At 48.4% G+C, this 18,332-nt stretch overlaps 1 protein-coding gene across 4 annotated transcripts in view; it reads left to right on the top strand.

Annotated features, from left to right (window-relative positions):
* The window catches only part of LOC140599792 (adenylate cyclase type 1-like), a 235,942-nt gene that overhangs the window by 11,994 nt on the left and 205,616 nt on the right, over window positions 1–18,332 (top strand). For 3 of the 4 annotated variants that reach the window (XR_012002778.1, XR_012002777.1, XM_072765004.1), the window contains exons 2-3: window positions 8,403–8,479; window positions 17,250–17,326. Coding sequence is in view for 2 of the 4 variants with exons in the window: in XM_072765004.1 (XP_072621105.1) it covers window positions 8,464–8,479; window positions 17,250–17,326 (93 nt within the window). In the remaining 2 variants the exon portion in view is untranslated. Of the gene's footprint in view, window positions 1–8,402; window positions 8,480–14,972; window positions 15,054–15,484; window positions 15,544–17,249; window positions 17,327–18,332 lie in introns of those variants that run through there. The other variant, XM_072765003.1, reaches the window with a different exon arrangement.

The following is an 18,332-nucleotide window of genomic DNA, read 5'->3' as shown; positions in this document are numbered from 1 at the left end:
GGGTGTGTAGGATGGAAACCTAGAAAGGACACTGAGAAGAGGTAGGAGAAAGCCAGGAAAATGTAGTGTCACGGAAGCCAAGCAAAGAAAGTCTTAACAAAGTGGTGGTTCACAGTGTCGCATTCACGCAAGGTCAAATAAGAGCGGCCAAAAACATTTTAGTGTTAGAAACATGACAGTCGTGCAAAGCATATTTTGATGGAGAAGTAGTAGGGGAAACTCTGTTGGGGTTATACAATGGGTAGAAGTAAAGAGATGTGGATAGTTAAGACAACTCTAGAGAATTAAAGGAATTATGCAGTAGTTAGAGAGAGAAATGGAGTTATTATTGCTTTTTTGTAAACGGGAAAGGCTTAAGCATGTTTGTTATATGAAAGAAGAGTTCAATTAAATGAGCTATCAAATATACCAAAGAAGGGATTTGTGAGGTGTTCTGAGAAAGCAGGATTGATTGATCGAAGGCATAGATGGAAAGATTGGTGACTTTGAATAGAGGGAGAGACATTTTGTTACCAACAGGAGAGAAGGTAAGAGTAGGTACACACACACACACACACACACAGGGTTTGTCTACATGTGTGCAAAGTGGATTGCATTTCCCAGTAAAATGTATTATAACTGCAGATCTTGTTGAGGCCCACTTGCTCCTGGAGATCATACATTTATAGTGATACCTGTCTGCCTTACTGTGCCACTCAGCACTCTCTGAAAAAAAGCAAAGTATTTTAGGGAGTGCTATTCAAAATGTGGTTCAGAAACTTCTAATAGGGTCTGAAATGAGATCGTTTGCCACAGGAAAGTATGAGGGAGCAGGGACAGCCTGGTTCCTGAGATTCTTAGAAATATTCAGGAAGCGAACAGAGCCCCACACTGAAAAGAAACTGCTGCAAATAAAAGTTGATGAGAGTAGGAACTTAAGGGTAAAGAGGAGAATAGACACAGATACATGTGGGAGGGGGCACTGGAGGAGGCAGATCTCAGAAAGTATTAGGGAAGTGGTCACACTTAAGTACCTTAGGTTTAAATACTTTGTGGTAACAATATAAGAGGAAACCTTTGAACTCTGAATCTAGGAAAGCCTTCTCAGTCTGTTTACAAATCTTACATAGGAAACTTAAAAGTATAGGAAAAGCCATCCAACTATAATAAGGTTTATAGAAGGTATTGTAATTTTATGTCATTGGAAGATAGTATAAGAAAAAGGACAGTAGTCCTCTGAATAACAGATGTAAAGAGGTGAAGATAGCAGTATATTTTGTCTTAAAGCACAGATATAATTTCTACAAAATAAGCTGGAAAAATAAAACAGTATGTTATGAAAAAACAAAATAAACTGAATTAGAAAAGTTTGTAAATGAACTCCTATGTTATAGGAGATCATGAAAAACTGACAAGACTTGAGGAACGAATGAGAAATATTTCAGAAATGAAGATAAACCAGAAAGTTCTTGAATGAGCAGACACTCTAGAAGGTACCACAAAAGAAAGAAATGATGGAAAAAGACAAGTGAAAACAAATCAAGTAAAGAGCTGAAAGAAATTCATACAGTGAGAAGAAGATCTTATATGCATGTGCACATAAGTATATGGACATTAATAAAAGTGCCCGGACTGACAAAAGAAACAGGAAAAAAACAAAAGCAAGAAAATGCCGTTAAAAGATGAACATCTATATTATAAGGGTTCATCATGTACTTAGGAAAATTGAAACAACAGCCACCACTGAAATGTGTTCTAGGGCTTTTAAAGGAAAAAAAAAAAAAAAACTTTGGGCACCTACACAAAAAGACTACATCACTTAGGTGGAAAGAATGCCAGATTATCATTAGACTCTCCAGCATTAGTACTTAAATCTGGAAGACTGGAGTAAAGATTTTTAAGATTTTTCATAGAAAAAAAATGTGAATTGAGGCACACATCCAGCCAACTGATGTTTAAGCATAAAGACCACATATAAGAGCTTTAAAAGTATTGTTCCTATGAGCCCTTCCTAAGGATACTAGATTTTGTTGCATTTTATTTCTCACTTTGGTATGCTTGGTGATATATATATATATATATATATATATATATATATATATATATATATATATATTTTTTTTTTTTTTTTTTTTTACTTATTTGGGAGGAGTGTAGACATGACCCTTAGCCCCAAACATAGATTCTCTTTTTTAAAAGGTTATTTGTTTATTTTTTAGCTTTACTGAGATAAGATTAACATACAGAAAGCTGCACATATTTAAATGTACTGTTTGATGAGTATATGCAAGGATAATCCCCTATAACTGCAGTATAATTAAATTAAGGGAATTTGACATTAGTACAGTGCTATTATCTAACTACATGATCTATATTCAAATTTTGTCAGTTGTCACAATAATGTCCTTCACAGCAGCTTTTTCTCCCCCTTTGATGGTGGGGGAAATCCAGGACACAGATTGCCAGCACGTACTATGGAATAGATTTGTGGACAAGTTCCAGAGGGTGAATTTCCAGCAAATCCCACTGGTACAGCACCAAAGTGTGAGTGATGGCTGTTATCTTTTCTAACAAGGTCTGACTATTGAGCTCTGAAGGGAAAATTCTTCCTTGGGTACTCTGTCCTAGCCTTAGCAGGAGTGGCTATTTTGTATCATATTTATGACATCTGCTGCTGTTATATTCTTGAGCACTGTCTCAGCTTCTTACTGGCCACTCCTACTTATCCCAGTTCCTTGAGGTAGTTAATAATTATTTCTGTCAAATGTTGTTTTTTCAAACTTAATGTTTGATTTCTCTCCTTATTCATCATTTTTGGCAAAAGTAATGCGTCCCCTTCAGTGCTTTACATTAGGAAACCATGATGTCCTCTTGTCCCATTGCTGTTGTTTGGCTTTCATCATCACTAGTTTGAACTGCCAGATTTCTCCACTTTTCCCCCTTTGTAATTAATAACTTCCTGTGAGATACTTTGGGTCTCTGTCAGTGTTCTGTTCCCAAAAACTGTAGATAGCATCCACTGCTGATTCTTCCCTTCATCATTTATTATTGTGATGTTGCAAAATGGTGATTTTTCTGTCCCTCTCAGCTTATTAGCTGATACTGTACTGTATGAATGAGACTTTCCTTTTCCATTTATTACTGTGGGCTTGTGAAATTTTGTTATATTATGAACCATTCCTTTCATTATTTTGATAACCACATTGTTCCAATTTGGGCAGTAGGAACCCCTTCAAGTTGAAATCTTGTCCTTTGACATACACCTATTGATTGTTGAATACTTCTAACTTTCTGGCAAACCAGATAGTTTCTAGGCTTATCTTCTACTTTTACTGATACAGCCTTGGTTTTTCTCTAAGGAGCCCCAATTCCCTTTTTAGTGAAGTCCAACTTGTCTTGTATGAATTTTTCTTTTGTTTGGTATTAAGAAATCTTTACCTAACATGTTTTCCTCTTGAAGTTTCCAAGCTTTAAGTTTTACATTTAGATCTATGATCCATTTTGAGTTAATTTTCATGTGTGATATGAGGTATGGATCCAAGTTCATTTTACTTGTGGATATTTAATTTTTCCACCACTGCTGTCGAAAAAGCCATCCTTTCTCCTACTGCACTGCCTTTGTCAAGTATCAGTTGTCCACGTATGTCTGGGTTTATTTTAGGGCTTTCTGTTCCATCAGTCAGTTTGTTATTACACCAATACCATGCTGTTGAGTCTTGATATTAATGCCAAGAGATCTTTTAGCAGGAAAACAATAGGCAGGATGTTCTGCAGGGAATTTTTTTTTTTTATTTTTAAATTTTAATTCCAGTATAGTTAACATACTGTGTTATATTAGTTTCAGGAGTACAATATAGTGATTTAGCGTTTCTATACATTATTCAGTGCTCATCATGATAAGTATACTCTTTAATATCTATCAGCTATTTCACCCACCCCCTACTCATCTCTTTCTGGTAGCCATCAGTTTGTTCTCTATAGTTGAGTCTGTTTTTTGGTTTGCCTCTTGTTTTTTTTCTTCATTTGTTTTCTTAAATTTCACAAGTGAAATCATATGATAATTTGTCTTCCTCTGACTTCTTTCACTTAGCATTATAACCTCCAGATCCCATCCATGTTATTGCAAATGGCAAGCTTCATTCTTTTTATGGCTGAGTAATTTTCGTGTGTGTGTACAGGTGTACACACCACCTCCTCTTTATCCATTTGTTGATTGATGGACACTTGGGCTGCTTCTATAATTTGGCTATTGTAAATAATGCTTCAGTAAATGTAGAGTTCCATGTATCCTTTCAAATTAATGTTTTTGAGTTGTTTGGGTAAATATCCGGTAGTAGAATTACTGGATCATAGGGTAATTCTGTTTCAAAATTTTTAAACAACCTCCATACTGTGTTCCACAGTTAGTTTTTCCCACCAACAGAGCACAAATGTCCCTTTTTCCTCTACATCCTCGTCAACACTTGTGGTTTTGATTTTAGCCATTCTGACAGGTGTGAAATAATATCTTAATGTGATATTGGTTTCTGTTTACCTGATGATGAGTGACATGGAGCATCTTTTCATGTGTCTATTGGCTATCTGGATGTCTTCTTTGGAGAAATGTCCATTCATCTCTTCTGCCCATTTTTTAATTGGATTTCTTTCTTTCTTTCTTTCTTTCTTTCTTTCTTTCTTTCTTTCTTTCTTTCTTTCTTTCTTTCTTTCTTTTGTATTGAGTTCTTATATTTTGGATACTAACCCTGTATCATGTATGTTTTTTACAAATATCTTCTCCCATTCCCTACATTGCCTTTCAGTCTTGTTGATTGTTTGCTCTGATGTACACAAGCTTTTTATTATGATGTAATCTCAGTAATTTATTTTTGCTTTTGTTTTCTTTGCCTCAGGAGACATACCTTAGAAAAATATTGTTAGGGTTGATGTCAGAGAAATTACTGCCTGTACTCTCTTGTCGGATTTTTTTATGGTTTCCGGTCTCCCATTAGGTCTTTAATCCATTTTGAGTTTATTTTTGTGTATGGTCTAAAAAGCGGGCCTGTTTTTATTCTTTTGCACATAGCTGTCCAATTTTCCCAACACCATTTTTTGAAGAAACTGTCTTTATTCCATTGGATATTTTTTCCTCATTTGAAGATTAGTTAACCACAGAGATGAGGGTCCATTTCTGAGTTCTCTATTTTGTTCCATTGATTTATGTGTCTATTTTTGTGCCCGTACCTATACTGTCTTGATGATTGCAACTTTGTCTTGTGGTGCCTCTGGTTTTGGTTAACCTTTTCAACATTTCTTTTTTTTATGTTTTTATTTTTTCAGTCTCAAATCTATTATATTTAATTTAATTTAATTTATTTAAATAATAAATTTATTTTTTATTGGTGTTCTGTTTGCCAATATACAGAATAACACCCAGTGCTTATCCCGTCAAGTGCTGCCCTCAGTGCCCGCCACCCAGTCACTCAGTGCCCCCCACCCCCCGCCCTTCCCCCCTTCCACCACCCCTAGTTCGTTTCCCAGAGTTAGGAGTCTTTCATGTTCTGTCTCCCGTTCTGATATTTCCCACTCATTTCTTCTCCTTTAAATATATAATTAAATATATAAATAATATATAATTTATAATAATTAAAAATAATTAAATATATAAATAATATAAACAATAATAAAAAATTATATACAAATAATATTCTAAAAGTATAAAGAGCTTATACAACTCAATACTAAAACACCCCCAAAAATAATCCAATTAAAAAATGGGCATGGGACCTGAATAGACACTCTTCAAAGAAAGATATACAGATGGGGCAGCTCCAGTAGCTCAGCAGCTTAGTGCCCAGGGTATGATCCTGGAGACTCCGGATCGAGTCCCACTTCGGGCTCCCCGCATGGAGCTTGCTTCTCCCTCTGCCTGTGTCACTGCCTCTCTCTCTGTGTGTCTCTCATGAATAAATAAAAAAAAAAAAAGATATGCAGATGGCCAACAGACCTAGGGGGCCCCTCCTGGCTCCCCGGAGGGCGGGCCTCTGTGCAGGGGGCGCGGCCAGGAGCCTGCCCAGCACCTGACCCCGAGCTTGATTTGAAGGGGGCCAGGGCGTGGCCACGGGGGGAGCTGGGCCTTGATGGGGCCACCCGCCCCGCCCCGCCCCGCCCCGACCATCCCTGTGGCAGGAGGTTGTGCTGCTGCGCCGCCGCTCCAGGCCCGCGGTTCCTGGCGCTGCGGGCTCCCGGCAGCGGCTCTGCAGGCCTCGGCCCCGGCGCGCAGGTCGGCGTGGGCCCCGGGAGGCGTGAGGGGCCCCGGGGTGGCTGTGCCAGAGGCATCTGGCCCTTGCGTGTGGCGCAGCGAGTGTCTGGGAGGGACCGCGCGGGGGGGACCGCAGGCCTCGGGGGAGGCGGGGCGGGACCTGTTGGCAGAGGGGGTGGCGGTGGGGCCTCCTCCGGGCGGTTCAGGGAGGGTGCGGGGCCCCTCCCCCGGGGCTCAGGGAGGGTGCCGCGGAACCCATGCGTGCGCGCTCAGAGGGCTTAGGGTGCAGGCACCGTCCACCCTCAGGGCACGGCCTTGGGGCGGCGGCTTGAGGGCCTGGGCTGCTGGGCCCCGGGAGCCCCCCCAAGGCCCTGGCTCTTCCTCCCCGCTCTCAGGTGCCTCCTGAGCGCCCCAGCCTGGCCGGGAGCCCGCCCCCCGCCTTGGTCCCTATCAGGTGAGTACAGCTCCCTCTGACACTGTTGAATTTTGAAGCGTTCCCCTATTTGCGCATCCTGTCCAGCGTTTGGTGTTTCCTGTCTGGCCAGTGCTGCCCATTCTCACCGCTGTGAGGTGGGATCTCGTTGTGGCTTTGATCTGTATTTCCCTGATGCAAATGCAGTGATGTGGGCACTTTCTCATGGGCTTGTCGGCCACGTCTGTGTCTTGCTCTGTGCCGTTTCCATTGGTGTCTTTTGCCCATTTCCGGATTGGATGGTTGGTTTCTCTGCTGTGGAGTTGAATAGGTTCTTTCGAGATCTCGGATGCTGGCCCTTTATCCGAAGGGTCGTTTGCACCTATCTTCTCCCAGTCTGGAGGTTGTCTTTCAGTTTTGTTGAGTTTTTCTTTGGCTGTGCAGAAACAGCTCCTCTTCATGACGTCCCGACGTTCCATTTCGCTCTTGTTTCCCTGGCCTTCGTGGCTGATGTAATTTGCAAGAAGTTGCTGTGGCCCAGTTCAAGAAGGGTGTTGTTGCCTGTGTTCTCCCGGAGGGTTTTGATGGAATCTTGTCTCACATTTAGATCCTTCCTCCATTTTGAGTTTATCCTTGTGTTTGGCATGAGAGGAATGGTCCAGTGTCATTCCTCTGCACGTGGCTGTCCAGTGTTCCCAGCAGCCTTTATCGAAGAGACTGTCTTTTATTCCCCCGTGGATGGTCTTTCCTGCCTGGCCGAATATTAGTTGCCCGTAGAGTTGAGGGTCCACATCTGGATGCTCTCCTCTGTTCCATTGATCCGTGTGTCCGTTTTTGTGCCAGTACCACACCGTCTTGATGGTCACAGCTTTGTGGCACACCGTGAAATCGGGCATTGTGCTGCCCCCCCCCCCCCCCCCTGCAGTGGGTTTCTTGGCTACTATTCCCGTGGCTGTTCGGGGTCTTTTCTGATTCCACACAAGTCTTCAGATGATTTGTTGCAGCTCTCTGAAGAGAGTCCGTGGTATTTCTGACAGATTTTGCACTAGTTGTGTAAATTGCCCTGGGTCATGTTGACATTTTCCCCAATATTAATTCTTCCAACCCAGGAGCATGGAACCTTTTTCCATCTCTTTGTGTCTTCCTCAGTTTCTTTCAGACGTGTTCTGCAATGTTTCCGGTAGAGATCCTTTACCCCTTTGGTTAGGTTTCTTTCTAGGTAGCTCATGCTTTTTTTTGGGTGCTGTGGTTGTATAAATGGGATTGGCCCCTTCCTCGATGTCCCTTTCCTCGGTCTCATTGTTCACGTACAGAAAGGCCACTGGTTTCTGGGCCCTGAGTTTGTATCCCGCCACACTGCCGAACTTGCTGTAGGAGTTCCAGCAATCTTGGGGTGGAGTCTTTTGGGTTTTCTAGGTACGGTATCATGTCATCTGCGAAGAGGGAGAGTTTGACTTCCCCTTTGAGGGTTTGAATGCCTTTTATTTCTTTTTGTTGCCTGATTGCTGAGGCCGTGACGTCTCGTACTATGTTGAGAATAGTAGTGGTGATAGTGGACATCCCCGTCTCGTGCCTGGTCTTTGGGGAAAGGCTCCCAGTGTCTCCCCATTGGGAATGATAATTTGCCAGGGGCTTGTCATAGGTGGCTTTGAAGATGCTGAGGGACTTTCCCTCTGTCTCTATACTCTGAAGCATTTGGATCAGGAATGGATTTGTCAAATGCTTTCTCTGTCTCTTGAGAGGATCATCTGGTTCTTGTTTTTTCTCTTGCAGATCTGATGAGTCACACGGAGTGCTTGCCGAGTGTTGAACCAGCCTTGCGTCCCGGGGATAAATGCCACCTGGTCACGGTGAGTAACTTCTCAATGTGCCATTGGATCCTGTTGGCTCGTATCTTGTGGAGAATGTCTGCATCCGTGTTCGTGAGGTCTGTGGGTCTGTAACTCTCCTTCGTTGGTTGGGTCTTTGTCTGCTTTTGGACTTAAGGTGATGCTGGCCTCCAAGAACGAGTTTGGAAGTATTCCATCTCTTGTCTATCTTTCGGAACCACTTTAGTCGAAATAGGTACGGTTTCTTCTTTAGACTTTTGATAGCATTCCCCAGGGAAGGCATCTGGCCCTGGGCTTTTGTGTCTCGGGAGGTCTTTGACGATGACTGCTTCAGTTTCGTCCCTGGATATTGGCCTGTTCGGGTTTTCTGTGTCTTCCTGTTCCGGTTTCAGTAGTTTGTGGTTTTCCGGAAATGGGTCCGTTTCTTCTCGATTGCCCAATTTATTGGCGTATAGCTGCTCAGGATGAGTTTTTAAGATCGTTTGTATTTCCTTGGTGGTGGTGGTGATCTCTACTTTCTCATTCATGATTTTATTCATTGGAGTCTTTTCTCTCTCTCTTTTTTTTTTCATAAGGCTGGCTTAATGGTTTCTCTCTTATTGGTTCTTTCAAAGATCCACCTCCTGGTGTTGTGGATGTGTTTCCCCAATTCCTCTGCTCTCTATTTCATTGAGTTCTGCTCGAATTCTTATTAACCGTCGACTTCTGCTGGGTGAAGGTTTCATTTGTCGTTCCTTCTCCAGCTCCTTTAGGTGCAAGGTTAGCTTTTGTATTTCAGTTCTTTCCAGTGTTTGGATGGACGCTTACATTGGGATGTATTTCCCCTATGTGGGACCGCTTTTGCCATATCCCAAAGATTTGGAACAGGTTTGTTGTATCTTCATTCTCGTTGGTTTTTGTGAATCTTTTTAATTCTTCTCTAATGTCCTGGTTGACCCTTTCTTTCGTCTTTTAGCAGGATGGTCCTTAACCTGCACGTGTTTGAAATCCTTGCAAACTTCTTCTTGTGGTTGAGTTCTAGTTTCAGAGCATTATGGTCTGAAAATACACAGGGGACGATCCAGTCTTTTGGTATCGGTCACGACCTGATTTGTGACCCAGTATATGGTCTCTTCTGGACAAAGTTCCACGTGCACTGAGAAGAATGTGAATTCAGTTGCATTTGGATGTAAAGTTTTGTAAACAGCTGTGAGATCCATCTGGTCCGATGTATCCTTTAGTGCCCTTGTTTCTTTGGAGATGCTGTGCCTGGAAGATCTATCAATCCTAGAAAGCACCGTGTTCGTGTCTGCCAAGTAAAAGTGTATTATTATCTAAGTACGTCTTAACTTTGCTTCGCAACTGATTGGTATCCGTGGCAGCTCCCACATTCGGGGCACAGATACCCACGATTGTTAGGTCGTCTTGTTGGATAGATCCTTTAGGTACGACCTAGTGACTGTTTGAGGTTTTCCACGTAGAGTGTCATGTCCTCTGTGAAGAGTGATAGTTTGACTTCTTTGCCCATCGGGATGCCTTTTCTTTCTGTTTCGGAATGTCACTGCGAAAGCTAGGACCGCTACTACTGTGCCCAAGGACAGCGTTGAGGGTGGACACCCTGTCGTGTTCCTGACCTTAAGTTAAAAGCTCCAGGATTTTCCCAATGAAGAGGACATTCCCTCTGGGTCTTTTGTAGATGGGTTTTATGAGAATTGAGGTTTGTTCCCAGTATCCGTACCAGGTGGAAGGTTTTCATGAGGAAAGGATGGTCTGTTTGGTCAAATGCTTTTTCTGCATCTATTGAGAGAATTCTACGGTTGTCATCCTTTCTTTGATTGACATGGAGAGGGAAGGAGAGACAGAGAACCGGAGGGACGGACAGACACAGGGAGGTGGACACAGACAGGGAGGGAGAGATAGGGGAGGGGAGGGAGAGACAGTGAGATGGCGAGGGAGAGACCGAGACAAGGAGGGAGACTGAGGGAGGGAGGAAGAGAGCCAGACACGGAAGGAGAGTCAGAGAGACAGGGAGGGAGAGACAGAGACAGAGAGGGAGACACCAAGAGACAGGGAGGAAGAGACAGAGAGACAGGGAGGGAGACCAAGACACAGTGAGGGGGACACAGAGACAGGATGGAGAGAACGAGACAGGGCGTGAGAGACCGGGAGACCCAAAGGGAGACACACAGAGACTGGCGGAGAGATAGAGACGCAAGGAGAGACAGAGACACAGGGAGGGAGAGCCGGTGAGATACGGAGCGAGAGTCAGAGAGAGGGAGGGAGAGAAGGAGACGGGCCGGGGGGGGCGGCCGAGATTGGGCGGCGAGCAGAGACAGACACAGAGATAGGGAAGGAGAATCAGAGAGACAGGGACGGAGAGACAGAGACGTTGAGGCAGAGACTGAAAGACAGGGAGGGAGAGGCAGGGAAACAGGTAGGGAGACGCCGAGAGACTGGGAGGGAGAGACCGAGACACAGAGAGGGAGACACGGAGACAAGGATAGTGATAACTAGACAGCATGGGAGAGACAGAGAGGGAGGGAGACCCAGAGACAGGGAGGTAGAGACAGAGAGACAGGGAGGGGAGACCCAGAGACAGGGAGGGAGAGACTGGGAGACAACGGGCTGCACGGTGGGGGAGTGGTGGGACCTGTTCGCGGAGGGGGCTGGTGGTGGGGCCTCCTACGGGTCAGGTCTCCTCCGGACGACTCAGAGAGGGTGTGGGGCCCCTCCACCGGGGCTCAGAGAGGGTGCCAAGCCCATCCGGGCATGCTCAGAGGGGTTTGGATGCAGGCACCATCCACCTTCAGGGCACGGCCTTGGGGCGGTGGCTTGAGGGCCTGGGTGGCTGGGCCCCAGGAGCGCCCCCAAGGCCCTTGGCTCTTCCTCCTCTCCCCTCCTCCCCTCCCCCCCTCCGCCCCTGCTCACCTTCCCCCCCTTGCCCCTTCAGCCCCCGCCCCACTTCCCCCCTTCCCCCATTCCCAAGCTCCCCAGGCTCGCCAGGAGCACGCCCGCCCCCCCCCCCCCCTTCGTCCATATCAGATGAGTATGGCGATTTCTGAAACTTTTGAATTTTGAAAGCATTCCCCTTTCTCCACATCCTCTCCAACATTTGTTGTGTCCTGTCTGGTTCTTGTTCCCCATTCTCACAGGTGTGAGGTGGTATCTCATTGTGCTTTTGCTATTTCCCTGACGGCCGGCGTGCGGAGCATCGTCTCGTGTGCTTGTTGGCCACGTCTGTGTCTTCCTGTGTGACGTTTCTGTTGGTGTCTTTTGCCCCTTTCAGGGTGGCACTCTTGGTTTCTCTGCTGTTGAGTTGAAAAAGTTCTTTAGAGATCTTGGATAACTGGCCCTTTATCGGACGGGTCATTTGCACATATCTTCTTCCATTCTGGAGGTTTGTCTTTTAGTTTTGTTGAGCGTTTCTTTTGCTGTGTGGAAGCTCCTCATCTTGATGAAGTCCCAGTGATTCATTTTGGCTCTGTTTCCCTGGCCTTCATGGATGTGTCTTGCAAGAAGTTGCTGTGGCCAAGTTCAAGAAGGGCGTTGCCTGTGTTCTCCCCTAGGAGTTTGATGGAATCCTGTCTCACATTTAGATCTTTCATCCATTTTGAGTTTCTCTTTGTGTACGGTGGTGTGAGAGAATGGTCCAGTTTCATTCCTCTGTGTGTGGCTGTCCAACGTGCCCAGCAGCCTTTACTGAAGAGACTGTGTTTTTTCCAGTGGATGGTCTTTCGTGCTTCGTCGAATGTACGGTCTTGACGGTAGAGTTGAGGGTCCACTTCTGGATTTGTCTCTTCTGTGCCATTGACCTGTGTGTCTGTTTTTGTGCCAGTACCACACTGTCTTGATGAGCACAGCTTTGTAGCACGACCTGAAGTCCGGCATTGTGATGCCGCCAGCTGTGGTTTTCTTTTCTCATATTGCCCTGGGCATTCGGGGTCTTTTCTGATGATTCCACACACTAATCTTCCGATGATTTGTTCCAGCTCTCTGAAGAGAGCCCGTGGTATTTCTGATGATAGGGATTGCGTTCCATGTGTAAATTGCCCTGGGTCACGTGGACATTTTCCCAATATATGAATTCTTCCAATCCAGGAGCTTGGAATGGTTTTCCATCACTTTGTGTCTTCCTCAATTTCTTTCAGACGTGCTCTGTAGTTTTTTGGGTAGGGATCCTTTACCTCTCTGGTTAGGTGTATTCCTAGGTATCTCATGCTTTTGGGTGCAATTGTCACTGGGACCGACTCCTTCATTTCTCTTTCTTCAGTCTCATCGTTGGCGTAGGGAGAGGCCAGTGATTTCTGGGCATTGATTTGGTATCCTGCCACGCCGCCGATTTTGCTGCTGTTTGAGTTCTGGCAATCTTGGGGTGGAGTCTTTTGCGTTTTCCAGGTAGGACATCATGTTTTCAGCGAAGAGGGAGAGTTTGTCTACTTCTTTGTGGATTTGAATGCCTTTTGTTTCTTTTTGTGGCCTGATTGCTGAGGCTGTGACGTCTAGCTGTATGTTGAGTAGCCGTGGTGAGGGTGGAAGTCCCTGTCTCGTTCCCAATCTACGGGAAAGGCTCCCAGTGTTTCCGCATTGAGGATGATTATTTGCCACGGGCTTTCCTTTCCGTCGATGGCTTTGGAGATGCTGAGGAACGTTCTCTCTGTCCCTACACTCTGACGCGTTTGGATCAGGAAAGGATGCCGTATTTTGTCAAATGCTTCCTGTGCATCTCTTGAGAGGATTTTCTGGGACGGGGACACAGACAGGGAGGGAGAGATAGGGATGGGGGAGACACAGCGAGTGAGAGACAGAGAGACAGCATGGGAGAGACCGAGACAAGGCGGGGAGACTGAAGGAGGGAGGGAGGGAGGGACAGACACAGAAGTAGAATCCATGAGCCAGGGAGGGACACACTGAGAGACAGTGAGGAAGATAGAGAGAGACAGAGAGACCCAGAGACGGGGAGGGAGACCGTGACACAGTGAGGGACACAGAGACAGGATGGAGAGAGAATGAGACAGGGAGGGAGAGACCGAGAGACAGGGAGCGAGAGGCACGGAGGGAGACACAGAGAGACTGGCGGAGAGATAGAGACGGGGAGAGAGACAGAGACACACACAGGGAGGGAGAGGTGGCGAGACAGGGAGCAAGAGTCAGAGAGAGGGAGGGACAGAGCCAGACGGGGAGGAGAGACCGAGATGGGGCGGCGTGGAGAGACAGACACAGACACAGGGAAGGAGAGTCAGAGAGACAGGGACGGAGAGACAGAGACGGTGAGGGAGAGACTGAAAGACAGGGAGGGAGAGGCAGGGAAACAGGTAGGGAGGCGCCGAGAGACAGGAAGGGAGAGACCAAGACACAGAGAGGAAGACACAGAGACAAGGAGGGTGAGATCTAGACAGTGTGGGAGAGATAGAGAGGGAGGGAGACACAGAGACAGGGAGGGAGAGACAGAGAGACAGGGAGGGACAGACCCAGAGACAGGGAGGGAGAGACCGAGAGACAGGGAATGAGAGCCAGAGCCAGGGAGGGAGACCGAGACACAGTGAGGGAGAGACCGAGAGCCAGGGTGAGAGAGCCAGGGAGGGATAGACAGAGACAGGGATGGAGACACACAGACAGGGAGGGACAGACCGAGGCAGGGAAGGGTAGACAGAAGTGGAGGGATGGACAGAGACAGGGAGGGAGCCCCCAGACAGGGAGGGAGAGATAGATAGAGATGGGCGGGGAGACAGGGAGGGAGAGAGAGATGGAGACAGGGAGGAGCGACTGAGAAGAGGGGGGTGAGAGATCGAGACAGGGGCAGAGACACAGGACAGGGATGGAGGGATCCAGAGACAGGGAGGGAGGGACAGACAGACCAAGAGACAGGAAGGGAGAGATGGGACAGAGGGGAGAGACCACGGTGCAGGGAGGGAGACCCAGAGACAGGAGGGGAGACTGAGACAGGGAGGGAGAGTCAGAGACAGGGAGGGAGGAGAGACTGAGACAGAGATGGGATGGAGAGAATGAGACAGGGAGGGAGACAAGTGAGAGACCGAGAGACAAGGAGGTAGACACAGAGACAGGGACAGGCCAAGATAGGGAGTGAGAGAAGAAAGACTGGGAGGGAGAGAGAGAGACAGACAGGGGTGGAGGGGAGTGGGAGAGAGACAGGGCCAGACCCCAGACCGGGAGGGAGAGACAGAGACCAGGTCAGAGGGACAGGGAGGGAGACACAGAGCCAGAGAGAGGCTTCGTGCCTCCCTGAGCAGGAGTCCCTCGGGACTGAGCCGGGGGCGCAAGGCCTCGGACCCCGGTGCCCCGACCAGACTAGCCGGGGGAGGCAGAGGCGGTCTCTGGTCCCCTCTAGGCTCCAGGGAGGGCCGGCTGCTGTGTGGGGGGGCTTGGCCGGGGGCTTGGCCAGGGCGTGGCCGGGGCGTGGCCGGAGCTTGCCCCAGCACCTGACCCGGAGCATGGCCTGAGGGGGGCCAGGGCGTGGCGACCCAACTGGACCAGATGGACCCCACCCAGCCGTCCCCGTGGCAGGAGGTTGCGCTGCCCTGCCGCCGCTCCAGGCCAGTGGTTCCCGGCGCTGCGGGCTCCCGGCAGCGGCTCTGCAGGCCTCGGCCATGGCGCGCAGGTTGGCGTGGGCCCCGGGAGGCGTGAGGGGCCCCGGGGTGGCTGTGCGAGAAGCATCTGGCCCTCGCGTGTGGCGCGGCGGGTGCCTGGGAGGGACCTCGCGGGGGACAGCGGGCCTTGGGGGCCGCACGGAGGCGCCCCCATGGCAAGGTACGCCAGGGTGCGGGGCAGAGGGCTGCGCCAGGGGGGGGGGGGGGGGGTGTGGGGGGGTGGGGGGGGGGAGGGGGGGGAGGCGGGGCGGGACCTGTTGGCGGAGGGGGTGGCGGTGGGGCCTCCTCCGGTGCCACGGAACCCATGCGCGCGCGCTCAGAGGGCTTAGGGTGCAGGCACCGTCCACCGTCAGGGCACGGCCTTGGGGCGGCGGCTTGAGGGCCTGGGCTGCTGGGCCCCGGGAGCCCCCCCAAGGCCCTGGCTCTTCCTCCCTGCTCTCAGGTGTCTCCTGAGCGCCCCAGCCTGGCCGGGAGCCCGCCCCCCGCCTTGGTCCCTATCAGGTGAGTATGGCTACCTCTGACACTGTTGAATTTTGAAGCGTTCCCCTTTCTGCGCATCCTGTCCAACGTTTGGTGTTTCCTGTCTGGCCAGTGCTGCCCATTCTCACCGCTGTGAGGTGGGATCTCGTTGTGGCTTTGATCTGTATTTGCCTGATGGAAATACAGTGATGTGGGCACTTTCTCATGGGCTTGTCGGCCACGTTTGTGTCTTGCTCTGTGCCGTTTCCATTGGTGTCTTTTGCCCATTTCCGGATTGGATGGTTGGTTTCTCTGCTGTGGAGTTGAATAGGTTCTTTCAAGATCTTGGATGCTGGCCCTTTATCTGAAGGGTCAATTGCACAAAGCTTCTCCCATTCTGGAGATGGTCTGTTGGTTTTGTTGAGTGTCTCTTTGGCTGTGCGGAAGCTTCTCATCCTGGTGAAGTCCCAGTAGTTCATCTTTCCTTTTGTTTCTCTGGCCTTTATGGGTGTATCTTGCAAGAAGTTGCTGTGGCCAACTTTTGGATGGGCGTTGCCTGTGTTCTCCCCCAGGGTTTTGATGGAATCTCCTCTCACATTTAGATCTTTCATCCATTTTGAGTTTATCTTTGTGTCTGGTGTGAGACAGTGGTCCAGTTTCCCTCCTCTGCATGTGGCTGTCCAGCGTTTCCAGTGGCATTTATGGAGGAGACTTGTCTTTTTTCCAGTGGATGGTCTCTCAGGCTTGGTCGAATATATGGTCTTGACCAGACGAGTTGAGGGTCCACTTCTGGATTCCTCTTCTGTTCCATTGGTGGCTGTGTCTGTTTTTGTGCCTGTACCACACTGTCTTGGTGAGCACAGCTTTGCAGCACAACCCGAAATCCGGCATTGTGCTGCCCCCCGCTGTGGTTTTCTTGGCTACTATTCCCGTGGCCATTCGGGGTCCTTTCTGATTCCACACAAATCTTCAGATGATCTGTTCCAGCTCTCTGAAGAGAGTCCGTGGTATTTTTGATCGTGATTGCGTTAATTGTGTAAATTGCCCACATTGACGTTTTCCCAATATTCATTCTCCGGATCCATGAGCATGGAATAGTTAGCCATCTCTTTGTCTTCCTCAGTCTCTTTCAGACGTGTTCTGTCGTTTTTCGGGTTGAGATCCTTTACCTCTTTCGTTAGGTTTATTCCTAGGTAGCTCATGCTTTTGGGTGCCATCGTAAATGGGGTCAACTCCTTGATTTCTCTTTCTTCAGTCTCATCGTTAGCGTCTAGAAAGGCCACTGACTTCTGGGCATTGATTTTGTACTCTGCCACACTGCCGAATTTGCTGTATGAGTTCTAGCAGTCTTGGGGTGGAGTCTTTTGGGTTTTCTAGGTGTACGGTATCATGTCATCTGCGAAGAGGGAGAGTTTGACTTGTTCTAGGCCGATTTGAATGCCTTTTAGTTCTTTTTGTTGCCTGATTGCTGAGGCTACGGATGTCTAGTGTTATGTTGAATAGCAGTGGTGAGAGTGGACATCCATGTCTCCTTCCTCATCTTCTTTGGGGAAAGGCTCCCAGTGTTTCCCCCTTGGGAATGATAATTTTCTGTGGGCTTTTCATAGACGGCTTTGAAGATGCTGAGGAACGTTCCCTCTATCCCTATACTCTGAAGCGTTTGGATCAGGAATGGATGCCGTATTTTTTCAAATGCTTTCTCTGGATCTATTGAGAGGATCACCTGGTTCTCGTTATTTCTCTTGCAGATCTGATCAGTCACATGGAGTGTTTGACGAGTGTAGACCCAGCCTTGCGTCCCAGGGATAAATGCCACCTGGTCACCGTGAGTAACTTCTCAATGTACTGTTGGATCCTATTGGCTCGTATCTTTTTTTTTAATTTTTTTAAATTTATTTATGATAGTCACACAGAGAGAGAGAGAGAGAGAGAGAGAGGCAGAGACACAGGCAGAGGGAGAAGCAGGCTCCATGCACTGGGTGTCCGACGTGGGATTCGATCCCGGGTCTCCAGGATCGCGCCCTGGGCCAAAGGCAGGCGCCAAACCGCTGCGCCACCCAGGGATCCCTATTGGCTCGTTTCTTGTTGAGAACTTTTGCATCCGTGTTCATTGGGGACATCGGTTTATAACTCTCCTTTTTGGTGCGGTGGGGTCTTCTTCTGCTTTTGGACATAAGGTGATGGTGGCCTCATAGAACGAGTTTCGACGTATTCCATCTCCAGAAGCTTCAGCTGGCCTCACTGTAGTCTCTGTGGCAGGCTCTTGATTGGGTTCAGGATGTGGCTCAGTGGCCAAAGTCGTTCGCTCCACTGAGGTAGGTGGCAGGTCCGGCATGTGCGGGAACCCGAAAGCATGCACCTGGGCGTGCTCTTCCTCCAGGGTGGCCACGGGTACAGGTAGCTCTTGCATGTCGGCACAGTGAGTCAGAGGTGTTACCACCACGTGCATTGGTTTGGTCTCAGCAGCCTGGCTTCTCGGCTCGAGCCGTGACCAGCTCGATCACCTCTGGCCCTGAAGCTTAAAAGGCTGCGAGGTAGGAGCTGGGGCCGGTTGTTGAGGTGGTTCAGGATATTGCACAGGGGCGGACACTAGTTGCTCCACTGATCTGGGTGGCCGCACTGGCATGTGGCGGACCCTGATAGCATGCGCCGGGACATCATCTACCGCGAGGGTGGCCAAGATTGCAGGTGGGTCCTCCTTGTGGGGAGAGTGAATCAGAGGTGTGACCACCTCGTGCATTGGCTTCGACTCCTCAGCTGGCATCTGCACTCTGGCCAAGCACTCAGGACCGACAGCCCTGCCCAGCTCGATCACCTCAAGCCCAGACGCT

Source organism: Vulpes vulpes, chromosome 7 (assembly GCF_048418805.1).
Source record: "Vulpes vulpes isolate BD-2025 chromosome 7, VulVul3, whole genome shotgun sequence".
NCBI lineage: Eukaryota > Metazoa > Chordata > Mammalia > Carnivora > Canidae > Vulpes > Vulpes vulpes.
This window is presented reverse-complemented; position numbering and strand designations above follow the sequence as displayed.